Source organism: Phyllostomus discolor, chromosome 9 (assembly GCF_004126475.2).
Source record: "Phyllostomus discolor isolate MPI-MPIP mPhyDis1 chromosome 9, mPhyDis1.pri.v3, whole genome shotgun sequence".
NCBI classification, from domain to species: Eukaryota; Metazoa; Chordata; class Mammalia; order Chiroptera; family Phyllostomidae; genus Phyllostomus; species Phyllostomus discolor.
In genome coordinates this window covers 87,186,563-87,211,788 of record NC_040911.2, presented here as the reverse complement: position 1 = coordinate 87,211,788, position 25,226 = coordinate 87,186,563, and the positions used below count along the sequence as shown (strand labels likewise).

Below are 25,226 nucleotides of genomic sequence, written 5' to 3'. Positions count from 1 at the left end.
TCGGACAATTGTGGGGTGAATAGGAAGAGCCCTTCCATCCTGACCATGGGATCTACTCAACTGCCTCCTTGGAGAACCATCTCCACCAGCACCCTCCTCCAGGCTCACTCACAACGAGCTGCACACTTGTACAGTACACTCTTGTACCAGAAGGGTACAAGGCTTAGACCATTCAGAAACACTCTCCCAGCCGTGGTTTTGCAGCACTGAAGGGCTCAAAAGGCAGCCCAGTTTCAAATTTCACATCTGTCACTTACAGTACTTGGGCAAGTAAGTTAATTCCACGAATCTTGGTTTCCTCATTTGTAAAAAAAAAAAAAGTAGGGGAAGAGGGATAAACAGTATACCTGTTTCATAGGGCTACCTGTGAGGATGTGAAATACAATCAATACAGTAGCTGGCACAGAGGTGGCACCCAATAATGTTAGCTGTTGTCATTAATGTGCCTCAGACAGTCCCATGAAGCAGGCAGGGCAAGGAATATCACCCTCTGTTTTTACAGAAAAGGAAATCGATACCCAGAGAGGAAACTACAGGTTCCCTATGCGGCTCAGTGTTCTTTGTACCATCTTTGCTCCTTTCCTGGGCCCCAGCCTCCACCGACTCCAGTCCTGGCAAGCGGTTGAATTACTCTCCTGGGGCTTGGCTCCCTCATCTTAAAAGTATCCCCTCTGGGACACACAGTGTTGTTGGCTCCTGGGGAGAAGTAGCTAAGCAGATTGTTTAGGGCAGAGAAAGTGGGAGGCCCTTGGTGGAGGCGAGAGGTGGGCAGTGCTGAGATGCCCCTCTCTTGGCCTCTCCCACCACCCTGTGTTCCAGGGCCATGAGCAGGAGAACCAGGTTTTCTGGGGCTTGGAACACACAACCTTGGGAAGCCGTGCAGACTGCGCTCTGACTCCACACCCGGTTCTCATGCCCAGTCTGAGTATAGACGAGAGAAAACAGAGTGGAGAAGGATGAGGCACGTATGCCTGAAGGTCAGACAGGTGTAGGTCCAGTTTTGATTCCATCACTTTCCAGCTGAGTGACTTTGGGCAGGTTACTTAACCTCATTGAGCCTCAGTTTCCCTATCTGTAAAAGAAGGATAATAATATTAAAGTTACTAGGCTTGAGATTTCGGAGAGGAGATATTCATTCATTCCATCAATCTTTGACTGACTGATTGATTCATTCATTTATTAATCAATAAATATTTATTGAGAGTCTACTCTGGTCCAGACTTTGTGCCGAATGTTGGAGTGATAACACTAACCACAATTGTTAGTGCTTATTGAGGGCTTGTCATGTGCCAGGTACTATGCTTAGCAATTTACATGAATCCTTGTATCTTGCAAAGATCATGTCCTCAATTTTCATGCATGACTGAAAAAGAAAAATAAAGATTCCAAAGGATGCTAGGATGATAAGTCTGTGATAGGCTGAATCAAAGGAGATTAAATAAAACAGAGGTAAAAGTCAAATTACACATCTGGATGCAGGAAACCAACAGTACAACCACAGGATGTGAAAAAGAATGTGATTTCACGACTTCAGGTGGGAAAGAGTGTTGTAGGGGGCTGTGAATCCATTGAATATCATGTGGGTGCTGAAATGTGAGCACAAGTGTGGGCTTCGTTAACAGACATGCAGTGTATAAGCCCAAGGACAGTGTGTTTCTGCTGTGAGTGGGACTTGGGGAGTGTTGGGATGGTGAGAGTAGGGGAAAGCAAAGTCAAGGGTGAATCCTGTGGTTTTTTGCTTGGGCAACTGGGTAAACAGTACGCTATTCAACAACAACAAAAAAGAGAACACGGAAGGAGAAATAGATTTCGAGAGGAAGATGATGAGGTCAGCTTTGGATATCAAGTTCAAAAAACTCTTTGGAGATTAGCTTCAAACAGGAAACGCAGCAATTCTTCCATGAAATGATACAAAGAAGAAAGGATACATGCAGATGATAAAAGCAAGTACTTGGTTTAGTGGTAGGAAGTTGTATTTCCTTCTGATGGTTTATAATTTTTGTTTTCTCTGTGAAATAGAAGGTGAGGCCATCTTTTCAGAGACTGTAGGAAGGGGTCAAAGTCAAAGTATGAAGAATGTGAAAAAGGTTCCTGTTACGGGTTGAATTGTGTCCCTTATGAAGGTACGTTAAAGTCCTAACCCCCATACTAGTGAATACGACCTTATTTGGAAAAAGGGGATTTGCAGATGTAATCAAGTTAAGATAAAGCATTAGGATGGGCCTAATCCAATGTGGCTGGAGTCCTTATAAGAGGAGAAGAGACACGGAGACAGGCACAGAGGAAGAAGGCCGTGTGATGACACAGGCAGACATTGCAGTGATGCAGCTGCAAAGCAAGGAACGCACAGATTGCTGGTGACTGCCAGAGGGGAGGAAGAGGCAAGAAAAGATCCTCTCCTGGAGTCTTTGGACACAGCATGTTCTGCCAAACCCCTGATTTTGGACTTCTAGCCTCCAGAACTGAGAAACAATACATTTCCATGGTTTGAAGCCACCTGGGGTGTGTGTGTGTGTGTGTGTGTGTGTGTGTGTTTTGTTATGGCAGCCCTAGGAATCTCATGCAGCTATAAATAGCATATTGGAGAAGAGGGCAGAGTTGAGCATCACAGAGGATGGTAACCCCGTTTGTGGGGTATCAATAGACCCCTTGCATGCTTTTCTCCAATAGTTCTCAGTAATCTGGATGAAGGCATATACTAAACAGACAGTTACAGCCCGACAGAAAGACTGTTGGAAAGACAGTCTTTCCAGGTGGGCAGGATAAAAAGACATTTGAGCAAAGGAGTTAATATTGGCAAGAGAACAATGAAAATAATAGACCACATGGTCTGAGCTAGATAGGAGAAGTGGTAAAGAGAAGAGGGGGCTGATAGACTACATTAAGAAGAGTTTAAAAGCCTGGGGGTCTCAACAAGGCAGAATGACAGGATAAAAGCTGAAATAACAGGATGGTGGGAACACAGAATGGCATATATTTAAAAGTTCAGAGTTAAACAATTCTGGTAATGAGGGCCAGAAATAGGCCATGAGAGTGGGCAGCTGGACACTTCATAGAAATTGATTCATACTTATGAAAAAATGTAGCTTCTTGTGATTGTCTTCTTTCACTTAGCACAATGTTTAGGGGGGTCATCCATGTTGTAGCATGTATAAGTTTATTCCTTTTTATTGCTGTATAATAACCATGTTTTATTTAGCCATGCACCAGTCAATGGGCATTTGTTTCCACTTTTCAGCTGTGATGAACAGTTATACAAAAATTTTTGTGTAAACACATTTAAATTTATCTTGAATGTATACGTAGGAATGGAATCACTGGGTCATATGGTAATTGTATGTTTTTTCACTTTGAGGGAAAGCCAGACTCTTTTCCAAAGCAGCTGCACCATTCTACATTCCCATCAGTAATGTATGAGGGGTCCAGTTTTTTCACGTCCTTGCCAGCACTTTGTATCATATGTCTGCTTGATTGTAGCCACCTAGAGGGTGTGAGAAGTGGCATCTCATCGTGTATGTGTTCGTGTGTGTGTGTGTGTGTGTGTGTTTCCCTATGACTAATGACGCTGACCACCTTTTCATTAACTTGATGGTCATTTGTGTATCTTCTTTGGAGAAATGGCTAATTAAATTTTTTGCTCATTTTTATCTTTTTTTAAGATTTATTTATTTATTGTAGAGAGAGGGGGAGGGAGGAAGAGAGTGAGAGAAACATCAATGTGTGGTTGCCTCTTGCATGCCCCCTACTGGGGACCTGGCCCACAACCCAGGCATGTGCCCTGACTGGGAATCGAACCTCTGACCCTTTGGTTCACAGGCCTGCACTCAATCCACTGAGCTACACCAGCCAGGCCTTTGCCCATTTTTAATTTAGTGTTTATTGTTTATTTTTAATTATTGAAATGTAGAATTCTTGATATAATCTGGAGACAAGTCCCTTATCAGATATATGATTGGTAAATATTTTCTCCTATTCCACATCTTTTCATTTTCTTGATGGTATCTTTTACAACACAAAGGTTTACATGTTTATGTAGTCTAATTTACTTACTTTTCTTTTGGTATCTGTGCTTTTGCTGTTGTATCTAAGAAGGCTTTGCCTAACACAAGTTTGTGACTATAATCTCTTATATTTTCTTTTAAAAGTTTTGTAGTTTAGCTCTTACATTTAGGCCTATGTTGCATTTTGAGTTAATTTACCATATGGTGTGAGATAGGAGTCCCACTTGATTTTTCAAAAAAAAAATAAAGATTTTATTTATTTATTTTTTTAGAGAGAGGGAAAAGGAAAGAGAAAGAGAGGGAGGACATCAATGTGTGGTTGCCTCTCACACACCCTCATCTGGGGACCTGGCCGGCAAGCCCAGCATGTGCTCTGACTGGGAATGGAACCTCTGACCCTTTGGTTCTCGGGCGGGCACTCAACCCACTGAGCCACAGCAGCCAGAGTGATTTTTTGAATTTTATAAAAAAATTGTGAATGTGTATTTTACACCCATGACTGTAATATCCTTGAAGGCAAGGACCAAGTTCTACTTCTCTGTATTTTCCATAAAACCAATCAGTAAATTTTTTTTCAGAATTAGATTTTGAGAGTGACATGGATGTTTTTATTTTAATTTTAAAGCTAATCATATAGATATGGTACAAATTTCAAATAAGATAAAAGGATGTATAGTAGAAAGTATGTCTACCTTTCATACCTATCCTCTTGGTTCTCCAATCCTCTTTTTTTAAAGATTTTATTTATTTATTTTTAGAGAGGGAAGGGAGGGAGAAAGAGAGAGAGAGAGAAACATCCATGTGCAGTTGCTGGGGGCCATGGCCTGCAACCCAGGCATGTGCCCTGACTGGGAATCAAACCTGCAATGCTTTGGTTTGCAGCCCGTGCTCAATCCACTGAGCTACAGAGGATTGCAGCCAGGGCTCCAATCCTCTTCTTCAGAATCAACAACCGTAGCCACCACTACTGTTTCTTGTGGACCCTTCCAGTGATTTTTTTATATGTACATTATCACACACTAAGGATAGAATCAAAAGTCTTTACCGTGGCCAACAAGGTCCCCCAAGATCTGGCCTCTTACGGCCACTTTGTCAACTTCATCTCCTACCATATTCTTTTTTATTCGTTTGACTCCAGCCACAATAACCTCCTTGTTCTTCCTTGGAAGGACCGAGCATTCTCCCATGTTGGGGCCTTGGCACTTGCTCTGTCTGCCAAGCATGCCCTTTTCTGAGATACTGACATGGGTCACTCTCTCATTTCATTCACAGTTCTGATCAAATTCAGTGAAATATGCTTAGCATTTACCAATACCTGACATTGGATTATATTTATTTGTCTATCGTTTGTCTTCCTTTACAAGAATATAAATGCCATGAAGCAGGAGCTTTGTTTTATTTTCTACTGTATTTTCAGCATCTAGACCTGGGCTTGGATCATAAGAAATGCTCAGCAAATACATATATATGTTTCAGTGGCCCTGGCTGGTGTAGCTCAGTGGATTGAGCGCTGGTCTGTGTACTGAAAGTTTGCTGTTTTGATTCCCAGTCGGGGCACATGCCTGGGTTTTGGGCCAGGTCCCCAGTTGGGGGCAGGAGAGAGGCAATTGATTGCTGTTTCTCTCCCTCTCTTTCTCCCACCTTTCCTCTCTCCCTAAAAATAAATAAATAAAATCTAAAAAACCCCACAGATATATATATTTTTAATGAATGACTGAATTTCAATATGGTGCCTACAAGGAAGTATTAAAATTCTGAGGGGTATAGACAGTATAAAGAGAAAGATGAAATGTAGGGAGGGAGAGGGAGCTTTGAGACAACCATGGAAATTGCTGGGGCTTCAGGCTGAGTGTTGAGGGGACCGAAGTTGATGAGCAGTGGCGGTGGAGAGAAGCTGAGCAGCACTGGGGAGTTAAGGCTGAGGAGCAGCGGGAGGAGCACTGTGAGGGAGTCCACGTGAAACCCGCAGCCTCCCTGGGTTCCACGCTAGACAAACTAGTCTATATCCTCTGCCTGTTCCCAGGAAGTTCCTCCTACTTTCTGTCTCTTTCTGTCAAGAAGGAAACTCTTTGAATATTACTTCCCCTGTAGCCTTCCTTCTTTGGGAAGTTGCTTGTGATTATTTTATACCCAGTGTGTGTTAAGACTGACAGAATGTTCATTCATTTGTTTTCCAGCACGACTTTCAAGCTATTACCCCTCTACCTGGTGCTCCTTTAAGGTGCATGCTACACGGTCATGCTACTTCCAACTCCATGGACACTCTCTGTTTATCACAGACTTTGATGTCAGGCCTCTTCATTCCAAATCTAGCCATCATCCCAGGTAACTAAACGTCTGTGTAAATGACCCATTCTTAATCATGAGCTCTCAGTTCTTTGAAAGCCTCCATTCCAGGTATTTCCACCTCTGCTTCACTTCAGCCACTTTCGTCCATAGTCACCCCCTGCACTTTGTCATTCTTCAGAACAGTTCTAACCCTAAAATCTTAAATTAAAAAAATTTCATGGTTTGACGACATTTTCTTATCCTTTAAGCTCTCACTCAGTTTTGTTCATCACGTTTTCTTTTACTCATTTAAGGCCCCTTCTTTCCTAACAGCCTCGTCCTTTCTGTATATTTTTCACTGTACAGATTTCCTGACTTATCACTGAAACCTTCTTGACAATATCATCACCTTCTTTGTGCTGATGACATTCATTCCGTGACCCTGAGAGAGCTAATCCTTTATTTAGTCCAACCACCAGCTCTCTCCTCTATTAATCCTAGGCTAGCAAATGATTTTGAAGAAAAATCACATAGAAGTAGATTGGCGCTACTAAAAGTTTTGTTCTTAAGTGCACAAGATTACTCAAGAAGACATTGGCTTTGGCCCTGGCAGGACGGCTCAGTTGGTTAGAGTGTTGCCCTGATCCACCAGGGTTGTGGGTTTGGCCCCCCAGTCAGGGCACATGCAGGAATCAGCCAGGGAATGCGTGAGTGGGTGGAACAACAAATCCATGTCTCTCTCTCTTTCAAAATCAATTCATTACAAAATTAAATAAGAAAATATTGGTTATAAGAATAACAACAAGGAAACTATCTGTCAACTCTATCATATGATAGAAGAGCTATTAAAAGGAAAGGAAGTGGATTTGTATGGAGCAACATATAGAGAATTTAAAAAAGAAACTGTTGAGTAATAAAAAGGAAGCAGCAAAATAAAATGCATGTTGTCAAGTAAGTAAAAAAAAAAAAGAAAGAAAAAACCCATACCAATGAGAATGATATATTTTCTAAGGGAATATGGATATGTATGTGAAAGCATTAAGAAAGATCTGGAAGGAAATGCAACTTTAGAGAAGGGTGAGAGGGCGTGGGGCTCAAGGTGGTGGTAAAAGGGATTTTAGCTTCATCTGTAACATGCTAATTTTTACAAAAGAAAATGTAATCATGTCTCTCCTTTCCATTTACAATTAATAAATTAAAATTAAAAAAGAAGAGTCAACGATTTCAACTAGATCCTCCATGTTTCAGTGGATTCCTTTTCTTTCATTCTCTATAACTTTAAGCTACATCTACTCTTCTAAACTACACTTTCAAACCAACTGCATTCCTAAGTAGGAAAAACTCCTCTAGTTCACGGAGAAAATAGAAGCCATCAGAAAGGAAATTAAACGTCTTTAATACAGTATCTTTTCAATTTTCTTTCTTGTCTGCAACATCTCAGTTAATCGTCTCTTGTGTGCATTATTCACTTGGTCTTAAATTTGCAGTTTTTCTATCACATTTGCTTCTCGAGTCTGATTAATAAGAATGCTTTTCTCATCTCTTTTTAATAAGTGATGCCACTTGTCTTAACTTACGTGTGGGGGCACTACACTGTTGTTTTTCAGTACTGCATAGGGAAGCTACCTGCTTGAGTGCAGAAAGCATCTTCATTTCAGCTGATGAAATCCTTCATATGAAAGATTATTGAGGGAAATATTTATATTCTGCATAAAAACAAAACTAATACTAAAATCATTAGTGTTCAGAGACCATTAGCCTATTAATTGCTCTTCTGTTTTCACATTTAATTCACTCTGATTCATTCTATTGTACATATAGTAGTTGAAGTTAGCTTCCTTTTAAAAGATTTAGTTTTTTAAATTTTTTTTAAAGATTTTATTTATTTATTTTTAGAGAGGGAAGGGAGGGAGATGAGAGAGAGAGAGAGAGAGAGAGAGAGAGAGAGAGACAAACAGACAGACAGACATCAATGTGCGGTTGCTGGGGGTTCTGGCCTGCAACTCAGGAATGTACCCTAGCTGGGAATTGAACCTGGGACACTTTGGTTCCCAGCCCGCGCTCAATCCACTGAGCTACGCCAGCCAGGGCAGTTTTTTTTTTTTTAATTAATAATGAGATGTTATTTCCCATTATTTCTTTGCCCAAACTTTTTTTGAAAAAGATTTTATTTATTTATTTGTAGAGAGAGGGGAACGGAGAGAGGGAGAGAGAGAGAGAAACATCAATGCCTAGTTGCTTCTTGTGCACCCCCAGCAGGGGCCCAGCCCACAAGCCAGGCATGTACCCTAACTGGGAATCAAACCAGCCACCCTTTGGTTTGCAGGTCAGTACTCAATCCACTGAGCTACACCAGCCAGGGCTAAGTTTTTTATTGTTCACAGTTGTCCCCATTTCCTCCCCCTATTCTCCCATGCCCTACCCAGCAACACCCCCATTCAGTTCTCTGAAGTCAGCTTCCTAAACCTGAACCAAACTTCCCTTGCTTAATATTCTCTACCTGTTTCACACTATACTTAGAATAAAATCTAGACTTCATCTAGAAGTCCTTGCATAATTTAGCCTCTGTCTATCAGTCTACCTATCTCTCTCAATTATCTCTTTAAATTAATTACAATTAATTCCAATACCACCCTGGTCTTCTTTGGATTCTTACAATAAACCCTTGTTCTCTTCCATCTCAGTACTCTTGTCCTGGAATCTTCTTTCCCTCTTTCACATTCCCAGTGTTTGCTGATCAACTAGCGTGTTCAAAGTCACTTCCCATGGGTTGCTCCCTCTTATCCTTTGGATTGCAACTTCTACATCACCTCCTCAGAGAGGCTTTACCTGGCTACACTCTCTAAATCCAGTTTACCATGTTGTTCTCTAGTTTAGCTGTTTCCTTCACGGCACTTAACACAATATTAAGTTATTTTCTATTTTCATTGGCTTACTAACTTTTGTGTGCTTCCTCCACCAGACAATGAGCTCTGCGAAAGCCAGTATCCACACCTGTCTTCTGTCCAGCACTAAAGTCACAGGTGGCAAACACGAGGTCCACGGGCTGAATCCGGCCCTCCACCTTGTTTTATCTGGCCCCGCACTTTGTTTCTACCTGGCAGTGCTGAGTTCTCAGCTGTTAGTGAGTAGTTATATTTATACAGTCCTAAAATTACATTTGGCCCTTTGAAGGCAACCTCGAGGCTGATGTGGTCCCCGGTGAAAGTGAGTTTGACACCCCTGACTTAAGTGAACATGCACTGGGTCTTTGTTGACTGAATGAAAAGGCACAAGTCCTTCAGCATCCTGTCCCTCTGCTCCCAATCAACCCCAGGAGCACTGCACCGACTCTATTCTTGGGATACACTGGAAGGGGTCCTCTAGCCAAGCCTCTTCTCTCCAACCTCCTCAGGGAACTCCTTGCACCCTTTATTCCTTCTCCTGCATCTTCATCTCTACAATAATTTCCTCCAGTATTCGAAGATGTTTCCATTAAACAACCACACAACCAGAAACCCCCAAAGCTCCTTCCTCTTCAGACCTCAGGTCAGCACGTGACTGTCCCCTTCCCCTGACTTTCAGGACTCACTCGTGTCCTGTGTTCCTCTACTACCCTTTCTCAGGCTCTTTCAAGGGAGCTCCCAAGAGCCTGGGCGGTGGGGAACTTCGTGAGAGGATGAGGGGCTCTGACGAGGGGGTGCTGAGTAGTGAGGCTGGTGAGTTGGGGGTTAAGGAAAGAGCTATGAGAACCCCGAAGCCAGAGGTCAAGGAAGGACGGTATTGCAGAGAGGGCTTTTCAGCCTCTGCGACGCAGCAGGTGTAGACGAGAGAGGGAGGAAGGTGCGTCCCGTGGGCTGTATGGGCCTCAGCAGGCTCGCGCACCCAAGAAGAGCGAGCTCGCGGGGCAGCGGCCTTTGTGCGCCTGCGCTGCCGTTGCCGGGCACCCGCTAGCTAAGGGACAGCCGAGAGCGCCGGTGGTGGCCGCGGGGACTCCGGAAGCTCACCCTTCACCCGGAAATGGTTGTTGAGGAACATGGCGTTGCTGGTGCGAGTCCTTGTGAGTGAAGGAGTAATTTTACACGGTCGTCCTTTGGGCCCTGGGGTTGGAGTCGGAGAGGACGGGGTGGGAGAAACTGGAGGGAAGTGCAGGAGTGGAACCCGTGGGGCAGCGAGGTTGCGCGGCCGCCTCTCTGCGGGGAAACTGAGGCAGCTTCCCACCCCCTTTTACCCCTTTTGGCCGTGTCTCCCTTCTCTTTGGAGGAAAAGGAGAGTGACATCCGACCTGAATTCGATGAAGTTTGGTTTTCCGTAGTCTACACCTGTGACACCTTTCCCTCAGGGAGAGGCAGCACGTGGGGCACTGATTGGAGTTTCGGGAGACCTAGGTTCTATCTCGCGTCTGTTATGTCACTGAAATACAGTGTGAAGTTGGGCAAGTCACTTTCAGACCTCAGGTGCCATATGTGAAAAGTGAGGACGTTAATCTGCGGTTCTTTCGGATTCTGAGGTTCCCTGGATTTGTTTCAGAGATCAGTGAGTCAGTTCTTAACGATCATATTATTAAGTTGAAAGCTGCACCAGAACCGGGGTCGTATCTGTCGTTTTCACTTTGCCTAGCACAGTGTCTGACATACCGTAGCTGTTCAATAAATATTTGTCAAATGAATGAATGAATGACTGAAGAATGGAGCAGAGAAGGAAGGACCACTCCATTTCTTAGCACCCTTATGGGAAGCTACTGCACCTGTTGTGATTCAGTCCCGATCTTTCTAGCATATTGCAATCTCTAGGAAGTAAAAAAGAAAGAAAGTGGCAGTGGAAAAGTTAGGAGGATACAGAGCTTTGTTGCTAACCATGGTGTGATGGGAGAGTATAATTTTAGCAAGTCTTTCAAAACCTGGGTCAAGGACATGGTTTTTTTGCATAGCAGGCACTTTCTGCTCTTGCCTGTTGCTATCTTTTGAGTTGTTACTTTACACTTATGTTTCTAATCTTTTTCTGTATGGCTCACAAGGACTGCAGTTTTGCTTCTTGGGTTTCTTGTTAGCCTAGCTAAGTGTAGTGCCTGCGATTGTTGCTCAGTAGATTATTTGTTTGAAGAATAGTTCTTATAACATGTTTTTAAAATCCACTTGGTGGAGTAATTGTTGATGCAAGGCCAGAAACGGATTCAGATCTGAGGACTGAGGAGGAAATGGCAACGAGGATGTCCTGAGTTACTTAGTTCTTCAGATGGATATTTGGGGGAAGAGATGAAAAGTTTGTTGGGCTGTATACCTACAATGAACACCTTGATTTGTTTTGGAAGTTAGCGGGTGCCCCAGCTATGTTAAACATTCTTGCTCCTGAGTGTGTGGACTGTTTCAGGTTCATTTCCTTTTAGGTGGGAGCTTCCATAGAATCTACCTCTCCATTATGGGTGGGTTCTATTAGTTGGATCTGCCTTCTACTAGTCATCCCCTGCACTGTTTATCCTTTTCTATTCATCTTCTTAGGTATAAAGCAAGTTTAGATAAGGAAAGTCACTTTCACTTTATACTGTGATTCTTTGAAGTCTTCTTAACATCTGTTATAATGTAGTGTGTGACAAAGCAATGGAAGTCCCCTTAGGACAAGTTGAAAGTGTTGGTAAACATGAAGGTAGCGGATATTTATTGATCGCCTGCTCTGAAGAGACATTTGGGTTAGGCACTGTGAGGACCTCATAAATACAGGAAAGTGCACGTTTAGGAGTCTGAAGGGCCTAGGCTGAAAGCTTGGCTTCATTACTTACAATGGGTGTGACCTTGAGCAAGTCACCTAACATCTCTGAGCCTCAGATTTTCTGAACAGTAAATTTGATAGTATTGATCAGAGAATCAGCTGATACTAGTGATGTTTAAATGCTTTTCTTCCCTTTTAGCCCAGCAACCCTTTGAATGTTTACTATGTTCTAGGAACTGAGGGTCAGAAACATAGACCTTATTCTCAGCTTTATAACCCAATAGGAGAGACAGAAGACTAATACAGTACTTGGAGTATGTGATAGAAGTCTATACCAAGTGCTATGGGGTCAGAGTAGAGAGGCACCTACTCTGAGAGTAGGCGTTCATCAGGGAAAGGTGCCTGAACTAAATGAGAGCACAGTTAGAGGATGGGTGAAAGGGCATACGAAGAGAAGCATTAGCTTGTGCTAAGAATCCTAGACAACCAAGTAACTAAACAGATTTATGTGGCTGAACTCAGAGGGCACTTATGAGGAAATGGCAGGGGAGGAGGCCGGGCTTCTATAACATGGTTAGGAGCTGGAGGTTTATCTTGAGGCAGAGGGGAACCATTGAAGTATTTTAAGCAAGGGAAGAGGTATTAAAAATTGTTATGTCCACAGATTTTTAGAGAGAGAGAGAGACATCAACTTGTTCCACTTATATGTGCATTCATTGCTTGATTCCTGTATGTGCCCTGACCAGGGATCGAAACCACAACCTTGGCATATCCAGGACGCGATGCTGTAACCAACTGAACTATCCAGCTAAGGCATGGGAAGATTTATTCTTTAAGGCTTTTTAGGAGCATTTACTGTTTGTCCCCCTCATTTAAATTTTTTCCAATTTTAAAAAATATTTTATTGTTATTCTATTACAGTTGTCCAGTTCCCCCCCTTTGCCTTCCTCCACCCAGCCCATCCCCCACTTCCACACTCATTCCCCACCCTGTTGTCCATGGGTCATTCATACATGTTCCTTGACTAGTGCCTCCCCCTTCTTCCCACCCTTGTTCCCCTCCCTGCTTCCCCTCTGGTTGCTGTTAGTCTGTTTCTTGTTTCCATGCCTCTGGTTCCATTATGCTGGTTAGTTTATTTTGTTCATTAGGTTCCTCTTATAGGTAAGATCATGCGGCATTTGTCTTTCACTGACTTATTTCACTTGGTGTAATAGTCTCCAGTTCCATCTATGCTGTTGTGAAAGGTAGGAGTTCCTTCTTTCTTTCTGCTGTGTAGTATTCCACTGTGCAAATGTACCACAGTTTTTTGATCCACTCATTTACTGATAGGTGCTTAGGCTGTTTCTAGCACGTGGCTATTGTAAATAGTGCTGCTATGAACATGGGGGTGCTTAAGTTCTTTTGAATTGGTGTTTCAGCATTCTTATAGTATATTCCCAGCAGTGGAATTGCTGAATCAAAGGCAGTTCCATTTTTAGTTTTTTCAGGAAATTCCGTCCTGTTTTCCACAGTGGATGCACCAGTCTGCATTCCCACCAACAGCACACTAGGGTTCCCTTTTCTCCACATCCTCGCCAGCGCTTGTTTGTGGATTTATTAATGATAGCCATTCTGATTGGTGTGAGGTGATATCTTATTGTGTTTTTAATCTTCATCTCTTGGATGGCTAGTGATGTTGAGCATCCTTCCATATATGTCTAGTGCCATCTGTATGTCCTCCTTGGAGAAGCGTCTATTCAGGTCTTTGTCCATTTTTTAATTGGATTGTTTGACTTCCTGATGTGGAGTTGTATGATTTCTTTATGTATTTTGGAGATCAAACCCTTGTCTGAGATATCATAAGCAAATATGTTCTCCCATACGGTGGGTTCCTTTTTCATTTTGCTGATGTTTTCTTTAGCCGTGCAGAAGCTTTTTAATTTGATATAGTCCCATTTTAATTTTTTTCCTTTATTTTACTTGCCCTAGGATATATATCAGCAAAAATACTGCTACATGGGATATCTGATATTTTACTGCCTATGTTTTTCTCTAGGACTTTTAAGGTGTCACGACTTATATTTCAATCTTTTATCCTTTTTGAACTTATTGTGGTGTAAATTTTTTAAATTGAGGAATAATTTACATACAATAAATTGTACTTATTTAATTGTACAATGTGACAAGTTTTGACACTGGTATGCTTCTGAAAAGCCATCACCACAATAAAAATAATGAACATACCCATCACTCCCCCAGATTTCTTTCTACCCTTTTGCAATTCTTTTTCTCCTATTGCTCTCTCCTCCAAAAACCACCACTCTTCAGGGAGCACTTTTGTTTCTTCTCTAATTTTTAAATTGAAATTAGACAATTTTATTTTGAAAGTGTTAAAAAAGTTATAAAAAGTCAACATAGTAAACACATACCCACTTTTATTTATTTATTTACTTAAAAGATTTTACTTATTTTATTGCTAGAGAGAGGGGAAGGGAGAGAGAAAAGGAGAGACACATCAGTGTGTGGCTGCCTCTCACGTGGCCCCCACTGGGGACCTGGCCTGCAACTTGGGCATGTGTCCTGACTGGGAATCGAACCAGTGACCCTTTGGTTCACAGCTCACACTCAGTCCTCTAAGCTACACCAGCCAGGGCACATACCCACTTTTAGAGTTTTGTCTTAATAGATCCCTGTAGCAGTTGTGGATGGATCAGAGAGAGCTGAGACTAGAGACTCCGAGGCCAGGAAGGAGCTACTTAAGTAATCCTGGAAGAAGTGATAAAAGCTATATTAAGAGGGGAGGAGCAGTGTGGTTAAAGAGGAAGGGATGGTTTCAGGAGGAAAGAGTCTGTAGAGCTTGGTGAGAGGTTAGATGTTGAGGGTGAGGGAGGAGGAGTTTTTTTTTTGTTTTGTTTTTAATCCTCATCTGAGGAAATGTTGGTTAACTTGAGAGAGAGAGACATTGATGTGTGAGAGAAACATCAATCTACGGTCTCCTGTGTGTGCTCTGACTGGGGTCCCACGACCTAGGTATGTGCCCTGACTGGACTCGAACCCACAGCCTTTTGGTGTACGGGATGATGCTCCAACTAACCTAGCCACCCAGCCAGGGCGGAAGGAGGAGTCTTAACTGTGAGTCTGAGGTCAGCAGTGTCCATTGAGAATATCCAACTAGAGGGTTTTAATTTTTTTAAGCTGGAGAGTTGGTGTTTAGGGGAAGGAGGGGGGGAGGAGGGGAGAGAGAGAGCACTGAGATAAAGGATGTAGTAGAAGCAAGATGTTGTTGAGATTTCCTGGGCAATAATGTTGACAGCTAACATTTATGGGGCACTTACCACGCGCTAAGCGCTCTTAAATCCTTTATATGTGTGAACTTAGTTCTTACAACAGCCCTTTGAAAGGTAAGCACTGTTATTTTCCCCATTTTACTGATAAGAAAATTGAACCACAGACAGGCAGTATTCCTGAAACATTCTCATTAGTCTTCCTTTACTTTTTCTTCTTTCAGACTTATTGGCCAGTGCTTTTCCCCTCTCCGGTGATGGGTTTGGGAAGGAGGAGGGGACTGAAACACTGCCATTGCTGAGTAGCTCCAGCAGGGGAACTGGACATTTGAGCAGTGCAAGGTGCCTTGCTTATCATAGTTTTATGAGCTGCCCTGGGCCTTAGTGATCATTTTTACTTTTCTTTGACAGTACTGAAAATTGCAGAAAGCTACTCTGTACTTAAACATTTTTTTCAGTAAAATACACATGATGTAAAATTTACCATTTTAACCATTTTTAATTTTATTTTTTATCCTCACCCTAGGACATGCTCGTTGGTTTTAGAGAGAGGGGAAGGGAGGGAGAGAAGCATTGATGAGAGACAGAAACATCAATCGATTGCCTCTTGCACACACCCTGACTGGGCACGGAACCACAACTTAGGCGTGTGCCCTGACTGGGAATCGACCCCATGACCTTTCATTTTATGGGACGATGCTCCAACCAGCCGAGCCACACTGGCCAGGGGCCATTTTCAAGGATACAGTTCAGTGGTATTCAATGCATACACATTGTTGTGCTAGTATTACCACCATCCTCCACAGAGCTTTTTTTATCTTACAAAACTGAAACTCTGTAAATCCCCATGACCCCCTGTGCTCAGCCTGGGGCAACCACTGTTCTACTTTTTGTCTTTCTGATTTTCACTACTATAGGTAATTCATATAAGCGGAATCACTATGTGTTTGTCCTTTTGTGACTGGCTTATTTCACTTAGCACATGTCTTCTAGGTTTGTCCAGATGTAGCATGTGTCAGGATGTCTTTCCTTTTTAAGGCTGAATAATATTCCATTGTGTATATATACCACATTAGTGTGTCCATTCGGCTATCAGAAGACACTTAGGTTATTCTACTTTTTGACTATTGTGAAATAGTGCTACGTTGAACATAAGGCTGTATAATATCTATTTGAGTCCCTGTTTTCATTTCTTTTGGGTATAAACTAAGAAGTAGAATTATTGGAACATATGTTTAATTTTTTAAGGAGTCACCATTCCATTCTCAACAGCAGCTGAACCGTTTTACATTCCTACCAGCAAAACAGAGTTCCAGTTTTCTACATCTTTACCAATATTTGTTCATAGTTTTTCATATGGCCATCTCAATGGGTGTGAGGTGGTATTTCATTGTAGTTTTGATTTGCATTTCTCTAATGATTAGTGATGGTGTACATATTTTATATGCCAAGGGGAAGGGAGGAAAAAGAGAGGGAGGGAAACATCGATGTGAGAGAGAAACACCTACTGGTTGCCTCTTGTATGCACCCTGCCCAGGGACGGAACCTGCAGCCCGAGCGTGTGCCCTGCTCGTGAATCGAACCAGTGACCCTTCGAGTTGTGGAGTGATGCCCAAACAAATGAGCCACACTGGTCAGAGCATTAACCATTTTTTCCTTTGTTGCTTGTGTTTTTAGTGTTATATCCAATAAATCATTGCCACATTCAATGTCATGAGGCTTTCCCTTATCTTTTCTTCTACAAGTTTCCTTGTTTTAGGTCTTAAATTTAGGCCTTTGACCCATTTTGAGTTAATTTTTGTATATTGTATAAGGTTTTGCTGTTTTTTTTGTTATTAGTGTTAGCTCTGGGGATTATAATTAACATCTTGATTCATAACACTAGTGTAGATTATTACTATCTTGATTTCAATAGCAGTATATAAAAACTTTGATTATATACAGCTCCATTCCTTCCCCCTCCTTTGTGCCAATATTGTCATTCAAATTGCATCTTTATAGATTTTGTCCCCATCAACATAGATTTATAATTCTTGTTTTATTCAGTTGTTGTTTAAAAAGTAAAAATAATTACAAGCAAAAATACATTTATACTAGATCTTTAATTTGTTTAAATAGCTACCCTTACCAGTGCACTTTACTTCATGTGAATTTACATTATTGTAGTGTCAAAAGTCTAATTTTAGCCTGAAGTTCTCCCTTTAGTATTTGTTGTTGATCAGGAATCCATTATTGATAGATTCCCTCAGTATTTATCTGGAAAGTTTTGTTTTCCTTTGCTTTTGAATGATAGTTTTGCTAGATACAGAATTCTTGTTTGACCATCTTTTTTCCTCCAGCATTTTGAATATTTCATTCCACTGCCTTTTGGCCTCCATGGCTTCTGAGGAGAAATTAGCTCTTAATGTTGTGGAGGATCGCTTATAAATGATGAATCACCTCTCTTGATACTTTCAAGATCTTATCTTTGTTATTGTCTTTCAGCAGCTTGGTTATGATATGCCTGTTTGTGGATCTCTTGAGTCTGTCTTACTTGGGGTTAGTTGAACTTCTAGGATTTATAAACTGATTTTAAAAATAAAAATTGGGATGTTTTCTGCCAGTATTTCTTGAAATATTTTATTTTATAATATTTTTTTCATTTTTAAAACTTTTTTTATTGTTGGCACTATTACAGATCAAACATTTATTTTTCTGTGCCTTTATTTCTCTCCTCTCCTTGTGAGACTTGCATTATACATATGTTGGTATGTTTGGTGGTGTTCTGTAGGTCTGTGAGGCTCTGTTAAATTTTCTTTCTTCTTCTTCTTTCTGTGATTCAGGCTGGATGGTTTCAGTTGATCCATCTTCAAAGCCACTGATTCCTCTGCTCAAGTCTGCTGTGCACCCCTCTAGTGACATGGTTTTTTTTTTTTAATTGTTCTTTTCAACTCCAGAATTTTTATTTTTAATTTCTCTCTTTATTGGTGTTCTCTCTCTGGTGGGACACCATTTTCATACTTTGCTGTAGTTCTTTAGATAAGATTTCCTGTAGCTCTTAACTATTTAAAATGGCTGGTTCAGAACCTTTGTCTAGTTTGTCTAATGTCTGGGCTCCCTCAGAGCCAGTTTCTGTTGATATTTTCTCCCCTGTGTATGGACTTTTTTTTTTAATTACGTGTTTCATAAGTTTTTATTGAAAACTGGAAATTTCAAATAATATAACATCTTTGGAAATCAGTTTTTTCCTTTATTAGAGTTTGTTATTGTTTTTCTGTTTAGTTCTTGTGTTCAAGTGATCCTTATTTTACTGGATAATGGCCCCAAGGCACAAGACTAGTGATGCTGGCAATTCACATACTCCAAGGGGAAGCTATAAAGTGCTTCCTTTAAGTGAAATGGTATCAGGCATCGGCGTGGGGGGGGGGGAATTTATCCCCTGTAGATAATGGGGACTACTTCCTAAATTTTTAAAAAAATGTTTTTAAAAAAAAATTATAGAGAGAGGAAGGGGAGGGAGAAAGAGAGGGAGAGAAACATCGATTGGTTGCCTTCTGCAAGTGCCCCATCCTGGGATGGAGCATGGAACCTGCAACCCAGGCTTGTGCCCTGACCAGGAATCAAACTGGAGACCTTTCAGTTTGCGGGATGAAGCCCAACCAACTGAGCCATGCCTGCCAGGGTGGTACTTGCTAAATTTTATTTGTAGTCCAAAACCAATACTCATGGAGCTTTTGCACTCATTTGTGGACGTGTGCAAGGGGGTGAAAAATTTGAGCTACAACATGCATGTTTCTTGCTGAGGTTGAACAAGGTCATACTCTATTCCTTGTTTCAGCTTTTAGACTGTAAGCAGTTATCCTTTTCATGGTCTATTTAGTGCCATGGGTATGTGTGTATGTATTTATGTATTTATTTGCATTTTAGTGCTTTTTTGGTGATTTCCTTGTTTAAAATGGCCTCCAAGTATAGTGGTAGGTGCTAATGATACAAAGTGCAAAAAGGCCATGATGTTTATTTTATTATGGGGAAAATTTGTATGTTAGATAAGTTATGTTCAGGAGTAAGTTACAGTGCTTGCCATTGGCTATGAGTTCAATGTTAATGAATCAATAATATATATTAAATAAGGTATGTTTAAACAGAAACACATAAAACAAGGCTATGTATTGATTGGCTGATGAAAATGTTGTGAATGGAGGCTTGCAGGAACCTAACCCTGCATTTCCCCTAGGAGCAATGGTTCACTATTTGCTAACTCTACTTGTGGTCACTTTATAAAATGTAACTGTAGGGAATAGGAGAATTGACTACCTGTAAAGCCTTTTCCGGCTCATGAGTGAGCCAAAGTAAATACTATGTATCTTAAAAACTACATGCAGAAACAGATTGGTTAGTGGCTTGATTAAAGAATAGTAAAAATAAGAGCTGGGCTGTCAGAATGATTTGGAATATAAATAAAATTGCATGCATTTTATAAAATGCATAGAAAATAACTCAAAACCTATCCTTAAAATTTTGGTTTTGAAGTGTTGGTGAGGCAAAAAGACAATAAAACTCCCACTTAGTAATGGTATATATATTATCCTAAGTTAGAGCAATAATTTTAACTGGGAATGTATTAGTACCTATAAGAGGGAGAGAAGCACTTCCACAGATTTATGTTTATTAAATGAAATATTGTAAGAGGAGGAAAGGACAAAGAACTGGATAGGGTCAGCAGAGCCAGAACTTGGAGTCTAGGGAGACGCCCCGAAGTAAGGGAGCCCGTGGTTTGGGTGGAGAAGAGAGTCCCAGAGGAAGGGACTGCCAGGGGGTTAGCTCATGTGGAGTGGGGTGGTGATTCTGAAACCATAGGATTTGAGTCGGGCTCCAGACCTGCTAAGTGGAAAATAAAGGCAGGGTGTGCAACTATAGTGAGTCTGCCGGGGTCCAGTTGGTAAAGATTGGCTGTGTGAGTTTGACTAAAGAGGTGGATGGAGCCTCCTGCAAGATTCTGAGAAAGGGAATTACAGGTTCAAAATAATATTTTAAGGAAGTGGTTCTTGCTGCTGACTGTTTGCTGGGGAAAGAGGGGTTTACTTGCATAATTCAGTGACAGCTGTTAATAACAATAATGATGCCTTTGTGTGTGTGTTTTACTGTTACCAAAGTGCTTTTACAAATGATCCTTGGAACACTCCTGAGAGGTAGCTTTTTTTTTAAAGATTTTATTTTATTTTTAATTTTTTTAGAGAGAGGAGAAAGGAAGGAGAGAGAGGGAGAGAAACATCAATGTGTGGTTGCCTCTCACGCGTCCCCCATTGGGGACCTGGCCTGCAACCCAGGCATGTGCCCTGACTGGGAATCAAACCAGTGACCCTTTGGTTCACAGCATATGCTCAATCCACTGAGCTACACCAGCCAGGCAGCTGAGGTAGCTTTTGTTATTCCCATTTTACATAAGGGAAAATGGAGGCCCAAAGAACTGAGTAATTTAGCTCAGGGTCACTGAGTTATTTCATGGCAGGCTTGGGATTCAAACACCCTTCCTGCTATATATACCTTAGCAGTTTCAGTTAAGGGTCAGACAGGCATTGTTGTTGCAGGGCTGGAGAAGGACAGAACGGAGCTGATTGTTCCTTTCTTTGAATAAGAACTGATTTAACATGTTGTCAGAAGACCAAGTAGAGCCAAAATTACGGAGCAAAATTTTGTTGACCCTAGAAAAAATATGATGAAATTCTTCAGAAAATCTTCCAAAAGTTTTCATTGTTTCTACTTGTAATTTTCTCTTACTCCCCCCAACCCCCACTTCTTTGAGCCTAAATCTGCAGAAGTTTCATCTTATCCCATATTTACATTTTTAGGAAAGGAACATCTGACACCGAATGATTCTGGTAAACCCGTCAGCATTACTTAACAAAACCTAGTAGCCGTCTCTCACTTGAAAACCATCTCAACAGATCAAACCTCAGCTGAAATAAAATATTTTTAATCTTTACTCTTCATTTGAAGCAAAGTGCCATGAGTGGCCTATTGGAAACAGTTGGTACAGATTTAGAACTATGAGACACTTTAGAAAGCATCTCTGGGTTTAACATTCTAACCTCACTTCTGCCCCTTCCTACCTACTCGTAAGGAAAATGGAGATTCAGATTTAACTTAATAGTTACTGAAGTGCATACACAGCAAGGCACATTTGATGATTTTTCTTAAAATCCTGAAAAGCAAGGATTTTTCTTAATTTTATAGAGAAAGCAACAAATAACTTGTCGCTTACTAACAGTGGAGCCAGAAATCAGATCTGTGCTTTTTGATTCCTAGTACATGGCTCTTCCTACCATACTATGCTGTGGTTTAATTGGTTCAAGACTAGGTCTAGTGTTAGAGCTAGAGGGGACTTTGGAGATACTCCTGTGGTCCTTTCATTCCATAAATTATCATGGATCCTGGAGTTGTGCTGCTTGGGTTCAAACCCTAACCCTGCCATTTATTAACTATGTGGCCTTGGGAAGTCACTTATCCATACGTCAGTTTCTCTATCTATATAATTGGGACAATAACAATATACCTAGGTTGTTGGGTGGTAAGTGGGAGGTTTAAATGAGTTCATGTAAGTGACCAGAAAAGTGTCTGGCACGTAGTAAGTGCTCATAAGAATAATCGTACCTCACTACTTGTTGGCTTCAGAACTTGTCAAATCCTGTACTCACTGCATTTTGATGAGAAAAAAATGTTTCAACACTTGGGCACTTGTTAGGGACTCACTGCACTTGCTAGAACTTGTGTGAGCCGTGATGCCACTCCGCAGGAGAAAGTGCTTCATCATTAGGTACTGGTTGATTTCAGCACTCCTCATGAGTTCCGAAAAGATTAACGACAAGTACCGAGGTACCACTGTATTACCAATAATTGCTATGAGGAAACTGAGCATCATAGAGTTTGAATTATGTGTAGAGATCTTATTAGAGTAGCTGAGTTTAAAGTAGAATCCAGAACTTTGACTCCTGTGTTGTAGTTTATGCTTGGAAAATTGTTTTCAAATAATTTGTGTATCCAGCCCTCACTGTGACCCTATAAGGTCTCCTGGTCAAGTGTAAGAAATCCTTGGTTTCCCCTGAGTTGGTTCCTATAACAGAGATTTCCAGTGCTGTGTACATGGATGCCATTTATACAGTGGAGTGTATTTCAGGTTCATAAAATAAAGTAGGTTTCTCATTTAGCAAGATAGAGCTTCTCCTTTCTCCAGCCTAGCCTTTCACTTTGGCCCAGAGATGTTTCTGAGGTCAGTAATGCCAGAGGGAAAAACTGAATCACAGTCATAGCTCAGCCATTTAATCTCTCTTTTGTCTTGGGAATCAATTTGCCTGAGTGTGTTTTCCCAGCCCCAAATTTCAGCCCTAGTTTCTTTATCATTTTGGGGATGCTGGTAATCCCAGCACTGCTCACTATAAAAGAATTCTATGAATAACAGATAAATCAGTTTGAAAAGGCATTGCAAACGCTAATTTAAACGATGCTTTTATTGTCAAATGCCTGAAGTCTGCTTGTTTTATTCCTCTCCTGAGAGGCAGCCTGTGTCCCCTGCTTGAGTCGTGTCTCACTAGAGTTCTTTCAGTCCGTGGATCACAAACAGGTTAAGGCACATCTAATCCTTGAAGTGACAGCCGCGGGGAGGCTTGATCCTGGTCCTGCTTTGGATGTTCTCCTTTCCTGTGCCCTGTTCTGCCGGGATTTTTAAACTTATATATGCTCTTTGCCTTCTACATGTTGAGTTTGATATAGATTCTTGACAGACTTTTTTTTTTCTTTCTTTAGAGGAACCAGATTAGCATCTCCCAGTGGGTTCCAGTATGCAGCTGGCTGGTACCTTTGTCTCCTACACAGGGACGGTGGGGCAGGCCTCTGTTTGGCACTTCCCAGGTAAGGTTTGTTTTTCCTTTGGTTGGTGTGAAAACCCTAGTGTTTGTGTGCCAAGGTCAAGTACTTATAGATTAGCCAACCAAATTGTGTGATGGAAAAAAACTCATGAGACCACTTCTGGGTCTCTGTAGGTCTCTGGGTCTCAGCTCAGGACTGATTCCTACTGTATGGTGTCTAGGGCGTTGCTTCTAAATACCCCAACAGTGGAATCTAGCCTGGGATACCATGCTACAGCCTGATGATTTTTTACTGTTGGGAGTATTTCCAGATATTCATCTGAGTTAACTTCTCTTCAGTTTTCTTTTCATAGACACTTTTATTTGGGGGAAGAAATGTTTGTTTCTTTCTTTGTGTTTTTTTTTTGTTGTTGTTTTGTGTGTGTGTGTGTGTGTGTGTGTGTGTGTTTACGAGCACTAAATCCAAAGAATTATTTGAGGCCTTAATTTACCATTGACTCATGATTTATTGTAGTTTACTATGAACCCTTCTTGAAAGTTTTTTTTCTAATGACTTTTGTTAAACATACAAATAATTTAGTAATGTAAGAAATAAAAATCACTCATGACTTCAAACCTGAAAACATCTGCTGTTTTTTTCCTAGTCTGTGTGTGTTTGTACTCATTTTTTTCCTACAGTGCCTTAATAAATATCCACAGAATTTCATGTTTTGGTACCTTTTCACTTATTAGAGCAGATACTATTTATGTTGTTAGATAGATTTCATAATTATATTTTTTAATGATTACATGTTATTCTATTTACTTAGCCTTTGTTTGATATTAAAATTATTTCCAAAACTTTGCCATTATAGTCTTTAATGTAGATGTCATTGATTGTTCTCAAAGTCTCTATTTGATTGCTGTCTGCTTCAGCCGATCTACCCAGCTGTGGAGTATTGTCCAGTGAGAAATCTCCAGCGCGAAACTTCCTAAACTGCTTTTGACACTTTCAATCAGTCACAGCACCTTCTCTGTACAGTGCACAAATCCTTTTTTGAGTTTTTACCATTCTTGACATAATCAAGTATAATGTGCCAAAATGTTGCTTATTTTCTTACATCTTTATTCAATATTAAAATGGCTACACAAAAATTCACCAATTTTGATAAGTTTTTTTTAAATACATCCTGATATGACAGCTGTCACAATACAGTCTAACAAAATTGTTTCGAATGAAGTTAAAGACAACCAAGTGCTACTATAGAGCCATCTTACAGAAAAAAACAAATGAACTTTTTGGCCAACCCAGCATGTTCTCATGTTTGAGAACCCCGGGTTGGAATCCTGTGCCTGAGCATAACGTTCTCAGGTACATGTCTGGCAGGGAGGCAGATTTGGCTGAGAATGAGGAAGAACTGTATTAATTAGAATTGTGGTATAATGGAATGTGTGAGCTGCGTTTTGACATAGTTAATTTACTCTTGCTGGACATCACTGAGGCAGTGGTTGATGACTGTATGTTAAGGGCATGATATAAAAGAGTCCTTCGTTGGGCCCTGGCTGGTGTGGCTTGGTTGAGCTTTGTCCTGTAACTGAAAGGTTGCGGGTTCAGTTCTCAGTGTGGGTGTGGTCTTGTGTGAGCCCGCGTCTGGACAAGTATGACCCTTGGTTGGGGCACAGTTCCCACTCTGGGAGCATATGGGAGGCAGCCGATTGATGCTTCTCTTGCACATAGATGTTTCTTTCCCTTCCCCTCTCTCCAAAAGCAATGAAGAGAAAGTCCCCAGGTGAGGATTAAAAAAAAAGAATCCTTTGTTGGATGAGTCGTAGTGTTAGGTGATCTCTAAGGCAGTGTCAAGTGTTATAACCATATTATTTTCAAAAAGCTAGGGACATTGTACTCATCTCTGTCTTTTCTAAATAGTCTCTTGAAGTTCTGTCATACTATGATGAGATTGCTTTTTTAAAATTTAAACTTACAGAAAAGTTGTAAAATAGTATATACCCTTCATCTAGCCTAGCCTCCTCAGATGTTAACACCCTATATAACTGTAGTGCACTTATTGAAACCAGGAAATTAACATTGATATAGTAATATTAACTAATCAACACACCTTTTTCCAGTATTACTAGTTTTTTCCCCCTAATGAAGGGTACTTTTGTAGTCTCTCAATTTGGGTTTGTCT

At 41.0% G+C, this 25,226-nt stretch overlaps 1 protein-coding gene across 2 annotated transcripts in view; it reads left to right on the top strand.

Annotated features, from left to right (window-relative positions):
* The first annotated feature begins 10,189 nt into the window (after positions 1-10,189).
* LOC114506643 (ubiquinol-cytochrome-c reductase complex assembly factor 1) overlaps positions 10,190-25,226 on the top strand; it is a 99,570-nt gene continuing 84,533 nt past the window's right edge. For both annotated transcript variants that reach the window (XR_004899383.1, XM_028524430.2), the window contains exons 1-2: positions 10,190-10,308; positions 22,997-23,101. Coding sequence is in view for 1 of the 2 variants with exons in the window: in XM_028524430.2 (XP_028380231.1) it covers positions 10,285-10,308; positions 22,997-23,101 (129 nt within the window). In the remaining variant the exon portion in view is untranslated. The remainder of the gene's footprint in view (positions 10,309-22,996; positions 23,102-25,226) is intronic.